The sequence below is a fragment of the Sceloporus undulatus genome, chromosome 2 (assembly GCF_019175285.1).
Source record: "Sceloporus undulatus isolate JIND9_A2432 ecotype Alabama chromosome 2, SceUnd_v1.1, whole genome shotgun sequence".
Classification (NCBI taxonomy): domain Eukaryota; kingdom Metazoa; phylum Chordata; class Lepidosauria; order Squamata; family Phrynosomatidae; genus Sceloporus; species Sceloporus undulatus.
In genome coordinates, this window is record NC_056523.1 from 24,782,056 (window position 1) to 24,800,623 (window position 18,568).

An 18,568-nucleotide genomic window follows, 5' to 3' on the forward strand; every position below is an offset into this window, starting at 1 on the left:
TGGAGAAACTCTTCTCTGCAAAATGGTGAAAAGAGCTTTGACAGACAATGTTGTTGCTTTTCCTTTGTCATGTTTACAAAATGAGGAACATCTCTTCAAGCACTAATCTGTGATATTGATGCAGCTGCTAATCTCAAGAGAACTTCATAGTTGTCTGCAGTAATTTATCTTGGTTACTGAGGTGTATGACATTTCGTGGATTATATGCACACAGTATTCACCAGACTTCATGGCATTATCAAATCCATGTGATAGAGTTAAGAACACTTGGTGTACATGCATATTCTTGTGCAGTCTTCAATATGGACTTGGCAGTTTGCCATCCCTTTCCTTGCTCCTCATTGGAAAACAAATATGGGTAAATACTTGATACAAATGTCAATGTAGTATCAGAGAAAGGTAAAAATGGATAAATTACATTTAATTCTAGATAATGTTTCAATTTCAAGATGCTATCTGTTACTCCCTTTTACAATCCACGTACTCACTATTTTTAAGACAAAGTGATAAAAATTTAGTCAAGAGATGTTAGCATCTCTTGCTCATGTCCTTGATATGCTTCTTTATTGGGCGTAATTACATTTCCACTTGATTATTTACATCACTTCTAGCTTCTCAGAGATGTGCTCTGTTTCCCCCTTTCTTTTTCATAATATCTTCATCACCTTGGAACAGTTCTCTCAGTTACCATACTTGGTCTCACAGCTCCTTGTAAAAGCCCTCTCTGCCTCCCTCATCAAATGCAAAAACCATCAGCAACATTACATGCCTGTGCTGACAAAAATGGGATTTTCTGTAATTCTTGCACATCCAGATATTGCTTCTATTTGCTGCAGTATACTGTTTGTTTCATCTGGAGAAATTCTATAACCATGTAGGTATCTTCATACTTTCATACTTATTCTTCCATTCTTGTTTTCCACACCATTTCTATTCCCTTCCTTATCTTCTTATTTCTAATTTTGTTTCCTTTCTTTATCCATTCCTTCTTATTTCTTCATTAATTAGCTTTTGTTTTTGAACACCACAAAATTGAGACTAACCTTCCCCCATCTACCCCCTCCCTCCCTCCCTCCCTCCCTCCCTCCTCCTTCCTTCTTTCCTTCCTTCCTTCCCTCCTTGGCTCCCGGGGCGGAGGCTGGAGCTCCCATCAGCTGGAGGGAGCTGGAGCCGGAGCTTGCATCTCGAAGCCCCAGCACCTGGCATGGAGCCTCCAGGCTCCGTGATCCAAGTCCCTGGGGGGCTTGCTAGCCCTCCCTACCCTTTTCTCCACCCACCCACCCATCAGCTCAGTCTCCCTGTACTTTTCTCTGCCTGCCTGCCTGCTGTCCCTGCCTCTCATGGAGATGTTGAGTTCAGCAGAGGGAAGAAGCCCAGGAAGGGGCAGCTGGGGCAAGCGGTGGGGAGGCCTGCAGGGATATGCTGGGAGCAGAAGCCTTTCACTTTCTCCTTTGCTGAACTCTGGTGCCACTGCCACCATGGTCCCTTGTGAGCTTGCTCCCTCTCTTTGTTGCTTTCTTTGCCTAACTGGCCTCTTTGCTTCTTTCTTTGCCTTCACATGTGGAGACACCATGTGCAGTGGAATATAGGATCTCCCTCCCTACCTCTCACTTTTGCCCCTTCTTGCCTCCTCTGGACAAACCCACAAAAATTAGATTCTTCAGATGTTAAACCTATGAGTGTGAAGGGCTGACTGTATTCTTTTTTTTTTTTCAAAAAAGCTGGAAGACATTAACTGACTTTCGGCACTAAGTGTTGTGTCTGTGGACACAGTGTGGTGGGGACTCATAGGTCCCTTACTAAGCCTTATTGTGCTAATTGTGTTGCCCTTGTTTCCTTAGGGTGTGTGTGTGTGTGTGTGTGTGTGTGTGTGTGTGTGAAAGAAAAAAGAGCTTTGCTGAGATCACTAAAACAATATCTTTCTCCACAATTGCAGTCTACTGACTGAAAGGAGCATTCATCTTGAACATACTTCCTCAGATGCACATTTAGTTTTCTAGTTTTAGTCCAAGTAAAGCATTCAGATCAGTTGCTGCTCCTTCTGTTTTGATGTATTTTCACTGTATTTCAAAGGCAAAATTAACTGCTTTCTCCTGTCAGGTTGTTATTATTATTTATTATTATTATAGTTTATTTCTATAGCGCTGTAAATGTACATAGCACTGTATATACAAATGATAAAATCAATAAAAATTAAATCTGCCAATGGCGTCCAATCTACAAAATACATCTAAAACAATAGGTAATAATATAAAATAGAATTGGTTACAATAAGCAGGCAACAAGTTGTTGTATATCACATACTTCCTCCTTCTTACAGTCACATCAAATGCAAGTTTTATAGGCACACTACATGGCAGGAGGCAACATTTTTGGGGTCTCAGAACCCTACTATCAGATTTGTCATTTTCTCAGCATGTTTATATAACCCATCACAAAGAACAATTTATTCCTGATTTTTGTTAACTCCCTTTGATTATTGACATAGGTCCAAAACGTACTGCAGATAATCCAATTTGAGATCATTAACTGCCTTGGCTCAGTGCTAGGGAATACTGGGAATTGTAGTTTATTGTGGCACCAGAACTCTGACAGAGAAGGCTAAATGTCTCCCAAAATTACAGTTCCCAGAATTTCCTAGCATTAAGCCAGGGCAGTTAAAGTGGTCTCAAACTTGATTATTTCTGCAGTGTGTTTTGGGCCATAAGAATTTCAAGTGCACTCAAGATGAGAAGCATGCTAAAAAACGGTGAGTGTAACAGAGAGGCTACCAATGGAATAGGTGAGGAGCAGTGTATTTTTTAAAAATAGTTACTTGCAAAATGGCTGCCCTTTAACTTAACCAAAGGCCAGCTGTCATTAAAATAAAACTTGCACTTGTTTGCACAAGACTGTGCTCAGGGGCACTGTGAGGGCTGATTCTTATCCCCACACAAGTGTAGCATTGTATGAGTAAGGGCATGTGTATTTTATATAACATGGGAATTGTGGTCCTAATTCTGTCTTTTAGGAATTAGTCCTCTTAAATATATATTCAGACAAAAATACGTAGTGTTGTGGAGTTTTGAATGTCACAGATAACATTAATTGTCTGAAAAACAACAGTGAACACTAGCATAAGAATGTGAGCAGGATTTGGGGAAAATTTCAAGCCTGCTTGATCTGTCATATACTATCACCTAGTGGATGCATTAACATGATAGATGCTTATCTGTAGGTAAAAGTGAACATCAGTTACCACTGCTGTGACTGTCCATTATTTTCCCTGCCTTTAGCTGATACATGTAGAAGGTATAAGCTGCTGGGCTCCAAATAGTTTGTTGTTGTTGTGTGCCTTCATGTCATTTCTGACTTAAGGTGACCCTAAGGTGATCCTATCACTGTGTTTTCTTAAAAGTTTTTCCTCTGAGGCTGGCAGTGTGTGATTTGCCTAAGGAAGCCAAGTGGGTTTACATGGCTGAGCAGGGACTTCTCCAAGCCATAGTCGAACACCATAGAAGCTCTCTCCCACATAATTTACTGTATAAGGTTATGTTCCAAGAATCCTAGTACTGGCCAGTGGATCCTGATTTGTATAGTTAATTTACGGTGGGCAAAGCTTTCTTGGCAAATTGGTGTGGTAGAGTATGTTAGTTCTTTCCCTTTTTAAATTGCTGTAGTTCATTCCTGCATTTCTGGGGAAGGATAAATTAAAGCTAAATTGTCCAGACCTGTAATGCAAGAGCAAAAAATGCAACAAGGCAGACTAATGGGGGGGGGGATAGGGGTTTTTAGAATTTTAACTGTATCTTGTTTTATTCTTGTAATCTGCTTGGATTCCAAATGATTAAGCAGAATATAAATAAATATTATTATTTATTATTAATTTGTTCTGGGCTGACCTTTCCATATGTAGCCGCCTAGTTTGGGGTTTGCCCTTACTCAATGATTCTGAGGCTTTTTATCCTTGTGATCCTCTTTACATCTACATCTGGATGTTGTGTTGTCCCGTTCCTCCCCCCCCCCCCCCCCCCGGGCATTCTGCATTCATACAAGCCAGTGCAGTGATGTGGTCCAAGGGCTGGACTGCGACTCCAGAGACCAGCTTGGCCATGAAACCCTCTGGGTGACCTTGAGTAAGTCACATGCTCTCAGCCACAGGGAAGGCAATGACACACCTCTTCTGAACAAATCTTGCCAAAAAAAAATCCAAGGTAGTTTCGCCATAGGGTCATCATAAGTTGGAAATTACTTGAAAGCACACCGCCACCACAACAACAATGGAAATAACTCCTCCTCTTCCCGACAGAGGCCTTTCTTGCCCTTCTTGCCTTTCTCTTCCCCTCCAGGAGAAAAACAGTTTGAGAAGTGGAGAAGGAAAAGGAGAGAAGGGATCAGGGCATCCAAATCTCATGTCCCCCTTGAGCAACTCTGCGCCCTGCAGTTTGAGAGCCACTGCCCTAGCTGAACAGGGTCTTGCTTACTAAATTCATCCCAGCTTTAAACCAGTTAGGCAGCATTACTTGTCTGAATAAATGTTTGTGAATTTCCAACAGTTGTTGGACTGTTCAGTACAGGCTGAGTCTTCCCTTATCTAACATGCTTGGGAGCAAAAAGTGCTTTGGATTTCACAGTTTTTTGGGGTTTTGTAATATTTACCTATGCATAATGAGATACCTTGGAGATGCAGTCAAAGTCTTAATATGAATTCATTTATATTTCATATATATACCTTATACATGTAGTTTGAAGGTAATTTTATAACCAATATTTTTAATGCTTTAATGTATAAAGCAAAATTTGGTACATTGAACCATTAGAAAGCACAGGCATCACTATCTCAGCCACCCATGTGGACAATTTTGGAATAATTCAGATTTTGGGATTCCAAATAAGCGAGACTCAACTTGTATTAGTGCAGTGACAGGATTTATGATTATGATTCTTATTGAACGTAATAACTGAAACATAAATCCGGGTTTAAAATAAGTGTTTTCTTTGAGTTGATGTGGTCCTGGTCTGACTAATCCAGATTGAAGTGACCAGAGGAAATAACCTTCCTTTTCATGCTGTTTCTTAAAGGATCGGGTAACATTCAGAAGAATTATCCTCAAAAACAATGCAAAGAAAAGGAAGACATATGAACTTTTTATTGAGTCAGTACCACTTCTTAAATCATTGGAGGTAATGTATTTTTTAAAGGAACAATTCACAAAGAATTATCAAATGGGTTTTCTGCATTGTACATACTAAGCCTGTAACTTACCTATACAGTCAGCCCTTCTTATACACGGATTTGTTATACACGGATTCAAGCATACACGGTTTGAAAATGTTCCAAAAAAGTATACATTTCAAGTATCAAACCTTGATTTTCCATTTTTTATAAGGGACACCGTTTTGCTCTGCCACTATATTTAATGGGAGTTGAGCATACACGGATTTTGTTATACACGGGGGATCTTGGAACCAAACACCAGCGTATAACAAGGGTCCACTGTAATAGCACCTTCTGTAAAAATTCTAGGTTGGCCCTCTGTATCCATAGATTCTTTATCCATTGAGTCAAACACTCATGGTTTGATTGAAAATAGATACACAGACACACACACATGCACACACCAACAAGGAAAACCATTTTACTATGGCATTGTATTTAATGGGAGTTGAGCATCTACGGATTTTGATACCCTTGAGGGGTCCTGGAACCAGACCCTATTGGATACCAAGGGCCCATTGTACATTAGGTGTTTTAGACTAGACTTGCCACTAGGTTGGATATTATTTTCCAGGTAAGTACCTGAGCAACAAACTGCTATGGACACTTGGTGTGGGGTAATTGCTTTCTCGTGTTATGGGACTCTAGTGGGAAAGGTTGAACCATATATAGAGCCACCTGGTTGTTGTCTAATCTGAATATATGACAGCACTGATCAATAGCTAGCTAATGGATACCTGTATTAAGGAACACTTACTAGTGTTCGGTGTCTAGTTCAGTAAAAATGAAGACAGAGAGTTGCCTATTAGCCTGATATGGCACTGCTAAGACTGCCATAACTGCTTCTCTTTGGCCTCCAGCTTTTAACAAAGCAACTGATAGGCATGAGTTGCTGTATTTAGATTTGAGAGGAATGGAGAAATACCATCTCCTCTTCCACTTCCTTTTGCTAGCAGATCTAAGTGAAGGGCTGGAATAAGAATTGGGTTGGAAATAAATCATGGGGGGGTAGCCAGACAGTCCCCCAATAATAAACTATAGGGCCATTTGGGATATACCGTATTTTCCGGCATATAAGATGACTTTTTACCCCTGTCTTATAAGTGTTTGGCGGCCTCCACAGAGACAGGAGAATAGCATAGCCACCTCTCCGTCTCCGGGAGGGGGGGTCCTTGCGGGTTCCTATCCCAGCAGGCACTGCAGCTAGGTTCTTTCTTTTTTGCCACCATTGCTGGTTTCGGGGGCTGGAAGCCAGAAAAGCTGGCAGAGAAGCGGCTCCAAAGCCGGTCCGGCAGGAGAGGGATGGTCGGGCCGAGAGAAAGAGCCGGTCCATTATGCCTCACTGCCGCCGCCGCTGCCCGGGATACTCCGCTCCAGCGGCTTCTTTCTAGTGCCCTTTTTGGCCGGACTGCGGGAAGCCCTACTGCCACTTGCGACACCCGCCTTCCAGGCCCCCACAGAGGCCCCCTCAAGCTGGCATGTGTGGGCGCCAGACCCCCTTAATTCGGCCTATAGTAGGCCAGGGCGCTGGGGTTGTCTTATACGCCCAGTCATCTTATACACCGTAAAATATGGTAATTATGAGTTATTGGAATACCCCTAGCATACAAAAGAAAACAATGGTTTGCATTTATCTGCATAAATATTTCTGTTTGTTTTTATAGAAATATTCAAGACAGAACATTCAAGACAGGTGTAATTCATTTTCTCTTTCTGTTGCAGCCATCGGAGCGAATGAAAATTGTTGATGTAATAGGGGAGAAGACATATCAAGATGGAGAACGTATCATTTCTCAGGTATGTAGACACAGTGTGTCTGTAACACAGGTGGTTGTGTTCAACTGTTGTTCCCCATTGCTATTACTATTGATTTATAAATACAGATAAATTTAGGATAGTTCAGATCTGAGGGTGGAATTCATGTCTGCATTGATAGCCTTGTGGTGTATGCTATCCCATATCTATCTCAGAACTGACAGAACTTCCACACACACGTGAGAGGAGCACATTCGTAGGAGTAGTTCACAAAAACTGGAACTCTCTTCCCAAGAAATATGTTAGAATATTCGAGCTATTTATTTAACCATATATGCCCATCTCTCCAAAGTCTGAGAGTGCTTTCAATAGTCTCAGACTTTTTAACACAGTCATGGGCTAATTTACATAAATTAATTGTATAAACTATACATGGTTTATAAAATTTAGGAACCATTGCTGGAAGCCTGATGCTTTACATTCAGTACTTTGGTAAGGATGCTAGAGTATATTGTACAAAAATTGTTTGTCCAAGTTCAAAGGGAATGGACATGGAAAATATCAAAGATGGTTCTTTAACATACTCTGAGGCGTTTTAAAAGGGATCTGTGGATCCATTGTGTCAAACTATTTTGAAGGGGATACTTTCCAAATCAAAAACATTGTTAGCCCACTTGTTATGAGAAGCTTTCTTTTTAATACTTTATTGTTTAAATATTATAAAAAAGTAAAGATTATAAAAAGTAAAGTGAGATTAAACCCTAGAGTGACCTGCATTCTAATCATGACCCATTATTATGTTTCCCTTCTCAGAGCTGTCGTAGTTGTTTTGACATCTTGTACTCAGATTCCATTCAGCCCAATCCTATTCCCTCTGTGTTGTTGCCTGTCTTTTCTAGCAACTACATTAGAAAATTACATAGTTCTGGTTTTGAAGTGTTTTAATAGATTTAAGAGCATTAGTAGATTTTAAAAAAATTTCAAAATATTTCTTGTCTTCACAGGGTGATAAGGCAGATAGCTTTTACATTGTAGAGTCGGGTGAAGTAAAAATCTTGATTAAAAGCAAGGTGAGTTCAAATATGTTTTTGGTAATAATTGGTTAGGATTTAGGACAGGATATATCAAGAAGAATAACCAATTAAGAAAACAAACAGCAGGCATTTTCCAGAATTATACTGAAGTAAGGGATCCCTATTGTATCCTACAGCACAGGAAACAGCTTTGTAACCACGGTCACACTATACACACTACAATGCCCCTACTCATGTTTCAGGACAAAGGGAAATCAATTAACAAAATATTTAAGTATAATTAACTAAATCTAGCAGACAACCGCAGTGAGTCCTTCACAAAGTTGTCCAAGCAAAATGTATGATTGGCTTAACAGAATTCCTGGACTGGTCACAAATGTCCCAAACTAATGTCACAAAAAATAAAGGTTATTCCCTTTATTATCCACCAAGTCTTCATCTGGATCCTTATAGTTTTTGGTCCTCAGAAAGTAAAGCTTCTGACCCAGCAAAGATGAGAATTTGCAGTCTTATTCTGTCAGAAGACAGAAAAGCACAGTTCTCAAAAGAAACTAGTGTTGTGTTTCTTGTTTAAAAATGAACATCATGATATCCACTTTAATCTTTTTGATTCAGAATTTACTGGGACAAAACGCCTAACAATGGTTTGATCCTCCCCAAGTATACTATACTCCAAGACATAACAAACCTCTGAGGTGCACTCTGTGACTGTAAGCAGGCAACTGTTTCTTGAGATGACTGAATACTTTAGATTGTTAGAATCAAAATATATCTTTTTATAACCACATTGTTGTGTGATACCTGCACAAACATTAATCTTGGATTTGAAGGATTAAATAAGAGCTAACTATGGTTAATATTAGTGCAAGTGTAACATTATCCTATGCTGACAAGATGAGAGAGAGAATTCATACAGCAGAGAGGAGGAGGCGGAAGGGTGCTTGGGTGCCTGCTTGTATCACTGCTGGCCTGTGTTACACATAAATTATCTCATATACTAGCAGTCAGGGTCAGTCATGACTACCCCAGCAAAGTACATAGTGAGAGCCACCACCACAGACAGTGTAGTATTTCTTGTCCTTAATCTTGCCACTTGCAGCTGTGAAACTGAGAGTAGGATATCCTCAGGGACACAGTAGTGTTTGAGTGAGGAATTTTTTAATATAATCATATGTCTGCAAGCAAGGACCATTCCAAGTGTTATATTTCTTATGCAGACTGTCACTGGCAAGGATGCAAACCAGGAGGTGGAGATTGCTCGGTGTCAAAAAGGACAGTATTTTGGAGAACTTGCACTTGTTACCAACAAACCCAGAGCAGCCTCTGCCTATGCAGTTGGGGAGGTCAAATGTCTAGGTAAGGACTCCTTCTCTGTTCTACTATGTCTTCCTTCTGATCAAATACTGTCAAATGTGGGCTTAGTTTGTTCATTTACTTGCTTCTCTTCCTCTCTGGATCTTTATTCAGTCAAGAAAGGAGCTTCAGCTGCACTGTGAAAAAGCCAATTGCCATTTATTCTCCCTGTCTTGAATTTATGATTTGAATTTGTTACATGGTTAGAATATTAGTACCCTTCATTCCATAGTATAGGTCTTACTTCATGCCAGTTTTAGCAGCTTGCATTCTGAAACATGCTAGTGGCTCATAAACTGTTGGGAGTATGAAAATGGAATATTTTTATTTTGTGGCTGCCGTATCTGGAAAAGTACATTGATAACACAACAGCATGCCTTGCCATCCGTAAAGGGCCAGAAGTCAAAAAACTAAGTACTATGTGGCTCTTCTAAACTTCACGTTTGGGTTGAATACTGTTATAGCTATAATTAATTTCAACTGGGTTTTTAAAACTTACTCTTCCAGTCTTGGGTTAGTGACTATATTCTTGCACAAAATAGAAGGGTGGTTTAATAGTGGTGGAAGACAATTTTGCAAAATTATCTGACTGAAAACCTCTAGAATTCTTTGCTTGTGATGATAGGCAGGGTTACCTCAGAATGACAAGTAACAGGAAATTTGATTATTTGCTGAAAATGAAGTGAATTCTCCTAGGATTCAAATTAAGACAAAAGAGATTTTACTTAAACATTGGCAATAACTTCTTCACTATAAGAGTTGTTCGATGGTGAAACAGACTGCCTCAGTCCAAGTTAGTATGATGCTTGAGCAGCGATGAGAGATGCTGAGATCTAACAGTAGTTGGCAGTTCTCCTGGTTACAGACACCTGTACTAAGCCAAGAAATACTTCTGCAAAATTAAGTGTCCTGAACCTTCTTTCACAGCCTTAGTGAACATTCAGCAGATGTTATATTTTTTTAATATATGAATATATATATATCACTGCTCAGTGTTCAAACATTTCTATGACAATTTACAACGTAGTGAAAAAGTAATAAGTTGAACTGAAGAAATGAAACAGTAATGTAATTTTAGAAAGGCTGGGAAAATTTTAAAAATGCCCATAGATACAGATGCCCAGTGAATCTGCTTGCAACAAGTGAGGGGACATCACAAAGGTCCTTTCTCCACAAAGCAAGTTCCTTTCTTATATATTAACACAAAAAAATTGTTCAACAACTAGGCTAGCCATTTGCTTGGTTGCAAGCTGGGAGAGGCTGAATATAATCACAGTTTGCTGATTTGTAGGCTAAAGATGTTTCCCTTCATATATTTTATTTAAAACATGTGGGGAAGTTTGGTCATCAGCCTGTGTATCTGATTTGTGCTGATTGGTTTTGTCTTCTCTCCATTATCTTGTGTATGGTATCTAACTTGGCTGTGAAAGTGCTTCTAGAACAGAAGTGGGTGGTGGGTAGGTAGCAATATGAGATAATTTACTATATATGAAATATGGGGGCAAAACAGATGGGCAGGAAAATGTGGCTTGAAACTGCCTTCCCTGAAGCCACATTGAAACCCCACCAACCACACTTCCGGCTCCCAAGGCAGCTGGAGTTCTTATATTATGACCACATGATATGGTTCAAGCCAGGAAGAAGCGGAAAAAAGCTGCTTCTTTTTGAAACGGCTTCTCTCTGCATAAGGCATCTAGAGGGCACTTTCCTGCTGGCTTCAAGGTATGTGTCATCTAAACGCCACACCTTCAAGTCAGCCTGAAAGCACCTCTTTTTGCCTGTCTGTTTAGCCCCATGGACTCTTCTAGAATAGTGTTACTTGGTAGTGGTAATCCATGGACTGGTGCCAGTCCATAAACCAGTCTTCTGGTCCCTGGTTTTCTAGGAAATAAGAAAACAGTTGAAACCAGGGGACACAAATGTAGCACTGGTGCATGGGGGGGGGAATGCTGGTCCCACATATAGATAGATGGCTTGAGATGCTGTAGAGCAGTGGTTCTCAAGCGGTGGGGCAGGACCCCTGGGGTGCATAAGAGTTGCTCAGGGAGGGGCACTAGACATGGAGGCCCTGATCCTTCCCCCCCTTCCTAAACTTTTTTATGTGTAAGATTTACACATTCCTGGAGTTAAATATTTTATTTACTTAAATTAAACTGTTATAATTTGAACAATATTATTTTCTTAAAAACTGGTAAAATATGAATGTACATGAATGTATGAATGAAAATAGGCACACTAAATAAACAAAATACTTGTATTCATATACAACTTCGAGTGGGAGGGTGCCATGATGTCCACATGTAGCTTCAACCCTTAACTCTGTGTCCAGTGCAGCAGGCCTAACCTTAAACTTAGGATTTACTCCTGCAGCCTCACTTTTAAAATGGCCAGGGACAATGTCTTCCACTTTCTGTTGCCACTTTCTTTGGAGGCTGCTTGTGTGTTCTTTTGACATCACCACTAATCCTTTCCTACCTTTGTGTTTCTGTGCAGTTATGGATGTGCAAGCCTTTGAGAGGTTACTTGGCCCCTGCATGGACATTATGAAGAGGAATATAACACATTATGAGGAGCAGCTGGTGGCATTGTTTGGCTCAAGCATGGACCTGACTAATCCAGGCAATTAGGCACCAAGTACCTTAGTGCCTTCTCAGTTCAAGACACAGAGAAGTCTCCAAATAGCAACGAAGCAGCACCACACAATTGAAAAACAAAAACAAAAAACGGACACTATGGGACAGTGGCTGTTGGTGTCTTCTTGGGCATTTTTTTTAGAAACCTACATAGGTCTCAGCACAGCTGGATGAGTCAAGACTCGCTCCAGGCCTCTGCTTTTGCTGCTGAAATTTCATTATTAGACCTAGCTTACTGCTGAGTCTCTTAGACCTCTTTCATATTGCTTGGTTCAGGATGGCATGTCTCTCCAACAATTCAAGTGCCTGATAAGAGAGGTGTGGAGCCCTGTATTGGTTGTTCTTGTTCTTTAAAAAAAAAAAAGGAAAGAAAGAAAGAACTTTGTAATCCATTATTTGGGACAGTAGGTGGCTCTTCCTTCACTCAGGGACAGCCACCTCCTTCACACTATCTTCATTTTGACACTTAACTTCCTGACAAGAGTATCAAAATCTGCTTTTAATAATTGTTATGGTAATGATGTACCTGGAATTGAAATAGTTCATAATGTCAAAAGGGATGGAAACGTTTCAAGTCTAGAAATAGCTAGGTCTGAGCTTTTCCTGCCACCTGCTGGATGTGGGGGACACCACAACTCAGAAAGCTTAAGGGTTCAAGGGACCTCCCTTGCCAATACTGAGTACTGAAGGAAAATACCAAATTGTGAACAGTATATGTAACAGCAAACAGAATGGTTTTTAAAATATTTTAAGATTGCAGTGAATTTGAATAGGCCATGGGATCCAGTGGCCCAAGATGTCCAGCTGTATTGTCCTTTTTCTGTTCCTTAAACGACTGATTTTATGGTCTGATGGAAACAACAGAACATAATGCAGATTCCTACACATGGGATTCTTTATACTCTTGGATTTTGCATGGCCCTTGGCAGAACGAGTTTTAATGCTCTTTTTTTTTTAAAAAAAGAAAAGAGTTGATTTTTTTTTGTAACTTAGTAATATTTATGTACTAAAGGGGCTCCCTTCAACTGTAGTATTTTACAAGTCTAACACAATTAAGTATACACTTTCTAATTGCCAAGACTCTTTGTTTAACCTCTTGTGAAAATTAGCAGTTTACTTCAAAATGAATGTGTTTTTTTAAAAAAAACTAAAATGAAAAATTCTCATTTACACTCCAGCAATTTAAATATGGCTGGGGGCAGGTAACTCTCTGAACTCAGAATCAGTCCATTTCTTGCCCTTTGAAATGCCTTTTAGGCCATCACCATTTTAAAAAAAGTGTTTCTATAGCTTTTCTTACCCAAGATAATATCTCAATTAAATTTTATGCAAGTATTATGTCTGTATGACTTGAACTTTAACAATGGATCTGAAAACATTCTTAAAAGGAAAAGGTTCCCATAAGTAGTAATGTGAGTTGCTTGTTTCATTATCAGTGTTTCTAAGCATGTTATAACCATGTCTAGTTTGGAAATAGATTTTCATTAATTGTGGTTTTTCATCTGATGGGAGTAAGACTTTTTAAATCATGGTCATTTTGCCATCTCAAACGTGAAATAAGTCCACTCTTTCTGAATTGATTTTACTGCTTTGCCAACGTTCCAGATCACCATTTGGCTCCTAGCCAGTAACCATTTTCCAACTTGCTACAAATTCCTGTATTAATAGTTTAAGACTTAATTTATAGAACATTGCTGAATCAGGGATGTTAGTGTATTAGCGTGGAAGTGAAAAGGCTTTTTGTGTGTGTGTTAATGTGAATGCCACTGGAAATGATGTCCAAGGCCTGGTGGTCATATCCTGTCCTTTCAGCCATGTGTTGGGAGACAGATTTGCTACAGACCTGAAAGCCCAGAAGCAAATATATTCCACCCATCGTAACATTTTTCACCAAAGATACTGTTTTTAATTGTACATTTCTTAGTTTGTGTAAACTTTTTCTAAGTTGTGATTCTTATGAAGGATTGGAAAATATTAGTCTGCAGCTTGTAAAGCTGGAACAGGTGTGTGTTCAAGCTGTTCCTGAGATTATGTTCTTTGAAACTCAGTAAATTTAATATAAACCACACAAGTTTATTCCACATCCACAGCGGCCAACCAGTGAAGGCTTTCCCTTCATGTCCTTTGTCCTTTACAGGAGTCTTGTCCATTGGATCCCTGGAGGGTTTGGGGTCTCTTGGGTTCAGGTAGTGTAACATTGCTACATAGTACAGCTTGCAATATGGCATCTTCTCTCCCTGGCCAAACTCAAGCAGCACATGCAAGGATTCTGTTCTGGGCCCTGGAGAGAATTTTGCATTGGCAGGGTGAGGTATGCTGGAAGCCATGGACAGAACTGAAAGTGGATGTGTCTAATGGGTGGAGTTGTAGTAATTGGTACTGATCTATAGTTACTTCCTGCTGAAAATAATGTTTGTAATATTCTAAATGTAAGCAGTTGAAGGGCTCAATTGCACAACCCCAAATTGGGCTTATTTTTTCAATCTGTATAAAATCCATATTATGTACCCGTGTTTATGGATTGTGAACTGGTTATATGAATCACTTTATCATGAGCACAATTCACTGACATTCCTGTGATAAAATTGTGTGAAAGTTCTACTTGTACATTCAAGTCAGGACAGACTGGTTTTTGTTTTCCCCCCAGCTACATTTAAATAGGCCAGTTTGTGGTTGTGTAGATTACTCTTCACATAGAACAGATCAACGCTGATTTTTAAACATACATTTGGGCTTTGTCGAAGATGATTTGGTGTACTGTTGTAGTAAATTATTTTTTATGCAGATTTCAAATGGAAACTGGTTAGAGCAGTTCTGTACACACAAACTGGTTCAGCTCACTTGCTGGATCCCTTGGCATTATTGACTCCGTATAAGAACACTTTGTAAGAACACCTCTTAAAATGTTCCTTTCTACTCTTGGTGTCTCTCTTTGTTAAGAGGAAATGAAATCTGCCATAAGTTTTCATATGTTCAATGAAAATGTCTAGCTTTAATAAGAGAACTCAGCAGCAAAGTGGCTAATGAGTGGTGTCTTCTGAGATTTTTTAAAAATTATGTGTGTCATTTTTGAAGTTGCCAGGAAGAGCTTACAGTGTCCTGATATTACTATATTTCTGTTAATGTCACAGCACAAGTTTTTACAAAATGTATTAAAACCCTGTCTGTGGAAAAAAAAACCAGCAAGAAAGTACAGTTTTGTAGAGGAAAGAACAAGCCCTTTGTCATTTTTTTCATTTCTTGATATATAATTTTAAACTATCTTTGTCAAAAATACAACATTTCTGGGTCTCCCTCTCCCTAGGCTAACTTTTGTTATAAGTAAAACTGGTGAATGAGGATGTTCTAGTTGCTCCAACAATATAATTCATTGAAGAGGCCTTCTCTGTGGATTCTCCCTGGGCATGAAAAAGAAAGTGGTCCCATGTTTCTTAGGAGCATGACATAGATTTTCTGAGCCTAGCTAAAGCTTAAACCATGTGCTATGAAAACTTTCCTCTAGTCACAAAGATCATTTTAACTTTGCATAAAGATGCTACCTCAAGGCTCCAAGTGCTTTAAATGTGTCTTGCCTGTGAGAATTCCACAAACTGGTTCCATTATGTTGTTCTGTTGCATTAAATATGTAAGATGTTCTCTTTTTAAAGAAAACTGTTGGGGAGGGGCTCATTTTAATTCTTTGTTAATGACTAGTATTTGATTCCTTCCCCACCCTGTGTCCCCTTTCAGTAAGTGTGGGCAGATTTGCAGAGGAGAGCAATTCTTGCCCATGTTGGGGAGAGAACATCAGCCATATTAGATGCTGGTCTTGGTCTGGTCTGGGGTTTGACTTCACTTCCAACTAATAAAAGCTGACATGCCATGCCAAGCCTTCTTTATTACAGACTTATGTATGTGTGTGAGCGTGCTTTTTAAACCTATTCCAGCAGATGCAGGGTTCCCCCCCCCCAGTGCTTACACATTAAAAGAGGAAGTGCAATTTAAGTGATAACAGCTGAGAACTGGTAAAATGGAAAAGGTGCAGCTCTGTGCTGGAAGATCTCTGAAAATTCGAAAGTCTTCCAAGGGAAAAAACACTAAGTCAGAAAAAGTACAACATCCCAGGTTGAGACCCTGACATCTGCGGTTAAAAGGATTTCTGGAGGTGATAGGAGATACGTCTGTCAACCAGAAGCTATGAAAAACCACTGCTAGTCAGAATAGGTAGTGTTGTACTTGATGGACAAATGATCTGATTTGCAGTAGAATTCAAAGACACAGCTGTATTATGTATGTAAAGAGATCTATAGTAGCACTTTTGAGACTTAACTGAAAGAAGTTGGTTTAGACTTTCATAGACTTAAACGCTCAGCAGATGGCCCCTAAGGGGTGCTGCCCCTAGAAGGACCGGATCAGGGCCGCAGCAGCTGCATGCCACGGCCCTGATTTGGCCTTTCCACAGTGCAGAAAACAATGACTTTTTGCGCCACAGAAAGGATGTCCTAGCTATGCTTCTTTAGCACAGTGAATGAAAATCTTGCACTGAAGACGTGATGTGATGCTGCCCACGATGTGGTTGCTTGGGCATCGTCATGCTGGCATGGCGGTGGAGTTGGGGCAGCCAGCATGTGAACACCACACCCCCACTCTGGCTCTTTATGCTGGTCTCTACAGCCTTTTAGTCTACTTCATTGGATGAAGTAGACTTAGGTTCAAAACACACTACAGAAATAATCCAGTTTGAGACCAGTTTAACTGCCCTGGCTCAGTGCTAGGGAATTCTGGGCACTAGTTTTGTGAAACTTCACCCTTCTCTGTCAGAGAGCTCTGGTGTCACAATAAACTACAGTTCCCAGGATTCCCTAGCACTGAGCCAGGGCAGTTAAAGAAGTCTCAAACTGGATCTTTTCTGCAGTGTGTTTTGGACCTTAGTCTGTGAAACCTCATGCTATCAACATCTTTTTCTCAGTCTCAAAGGTGCTGCTAGATCCCAGGCCAAAATGCAGACAAGAAATAATCCTCCTTGAGTGATTTTCTATTTCAGGGTCCTTGCATATCAGAAATTAGTATGTCAGTGGACAAAGATGCATATTTCTGAATGTGTGCATCAACTTGAAACTTCACCTTGAGCGTTGGAATAGAGTTGGAAGAGACCATGGAGGAATACAGAATCAAAGTATCCCTGACAGGTGGCCTTCCAGACTGTTTAAAAACCTCCAGCAAGAATATGGGCAAACCTTTGTGTGTCATTAGAAGCCCTCTGGGTAAAACTTCCAACTTGGAACAGTTGCTGTTCTATGTTGTTCCTGCTTCATGCGTGTCTGCCTCTCTTGCTGCTTTTCCAAGTCATAGGCCCATTGCTTCTGTTACTGTATTTATTTTTATTTTATTTTTTCATTTCATTTGTATGCCGCTAGTCTCCCAGAAAAGGGCCCAAGACAGCTAACAGATAAAATGGTTTAATTTTTTTCTAGAGTTCAGATTTGGGTTTTTATCCCAAAGAAATCTCCAAATGCATTCCTGGAATAAAGTCTTCAATGATGTATGGCTAGTTTCTGAATTGAGGTGATGTAGTAGTTGGATTCTATCCCCTGCCCCCCCCAAAGTTAACAGACATTTTTGAGACTAAATTATGTAAATCATAATTTTGTGGCATATCAAAATTTAATCCCGCTTTTATGACAACTTTCATGTTCTTTATCTAATACAGTGGTCCCCAAACTTTTTTGGCTACTGCCCTCTTTTGTCTTGGGCGATGACCCTAGTGTCCCCCCCCGCATGTGTATTTCTTGATAATACATTTACTATTATACTGCAAATTCAAAACAATCTTGGTCACTGCTCCCTTTACACTTGATCACCCTGGGAGCAGCAACCAAGCAGCTGGCTGGCCAGCAATTGAGAAGCCTCTAATCCATGACGCCCCTCCAGCAAAGGCCAGTGCAGGTGAAAGGTCTCTTGGTCGCTTTGCTGTTGCTCCCACAGTGACCAGGTGCAAAAGGAGCAGCTTCTCCCTGGCAAGGAAGGGCTCTCCATCCTCCTTCATTGGGAAGAGGGGCCCAGCCAGTGTATGTGTTGGGGATTTACAGAGGCCCCATGCCCTGGACTGGAGACTGGCACAGATGCAGAAAGGGAGAGATTTTAACTACAGGAGCTCTGTACCAAAGTAAAGGACTCTTTCCAAGAAATGACCCCAGCTACTCTGCCGGCTCCTTCACCAGAGACACATCTTTCCCACATGGCTTCAAGTGCTCCTACATACATACACAAACATGATTTCTTCTGTTGCCTCTTCTCGCAGCCTGTCCAAGGAAAGAAAACAGGAGCTACAGTGTAGCACCAACTTATCAGCCAAGTCTCAGCAAAGCTCACAAAGCTTAATGCAAAAGCTTTTCCCACCACTTCTCCCTACTACCATGTGCTCCAATTCCCTGCTCACTCAGTCTGTCCCACAATGCTGCTGTTCCAAGTCATAGGAGTGATGCCCTGTGCCCACCAATCTCTGGGGGGGGGCATACCACCCACTTTGGGAATCACTGATCTAAAGCGTGAAGAATTGTCTTAAGATAGATAAGGTATATTTACTCATGGTTAAAGTATATTTATTCATGGTTCAA

At 40.3% G+C, this 18,568-nt stretch overlaps 1 protein-coding gene across 1 annotated transcript in view; it reads left to right on the forward strand.

Moving 5' to 3' along the window:
* Nucleotides 1–15,834, forward strand: part of PRKAR2A (protein kinase cAMP-dependent type II regulatory subunit alpha) — a 101,458-nt gene extending 85,624 nt beyond the window's left edge. Inside the window, exons 8-12 of the mRNA XM_042447443.1 lie at nucleotides 5,062–5,163; nucleotides 6,920–6,994; nucleotides 7,957–8,022; nucleotides 9,204–9,342; nucleotides 11,833–15,834. Coding sequence (XP_042303377.1) covers nucleotides 5,062–5,163; nucleotides 6,920–6,994; nucleotides 7,957–8,022; nucleotides 9,204–9,342; nucleotides 11,833–11,966 — 516 coding nt within the window. The 3' untranslated portion in view covers nucleotides 11,967–15,834. The remainder of the gene's footprint in view (nucleotides 1–5,061; nucleotides 5,164–6,919; nucleotides 6,995–7,956; nucleotides 8,023–9,203; nucleotides 9,343–11,832) is intronic.
* The last annotated feature ends 2,734 nt before the right edge of the window (nucleotides 15,835–18,568 follow it).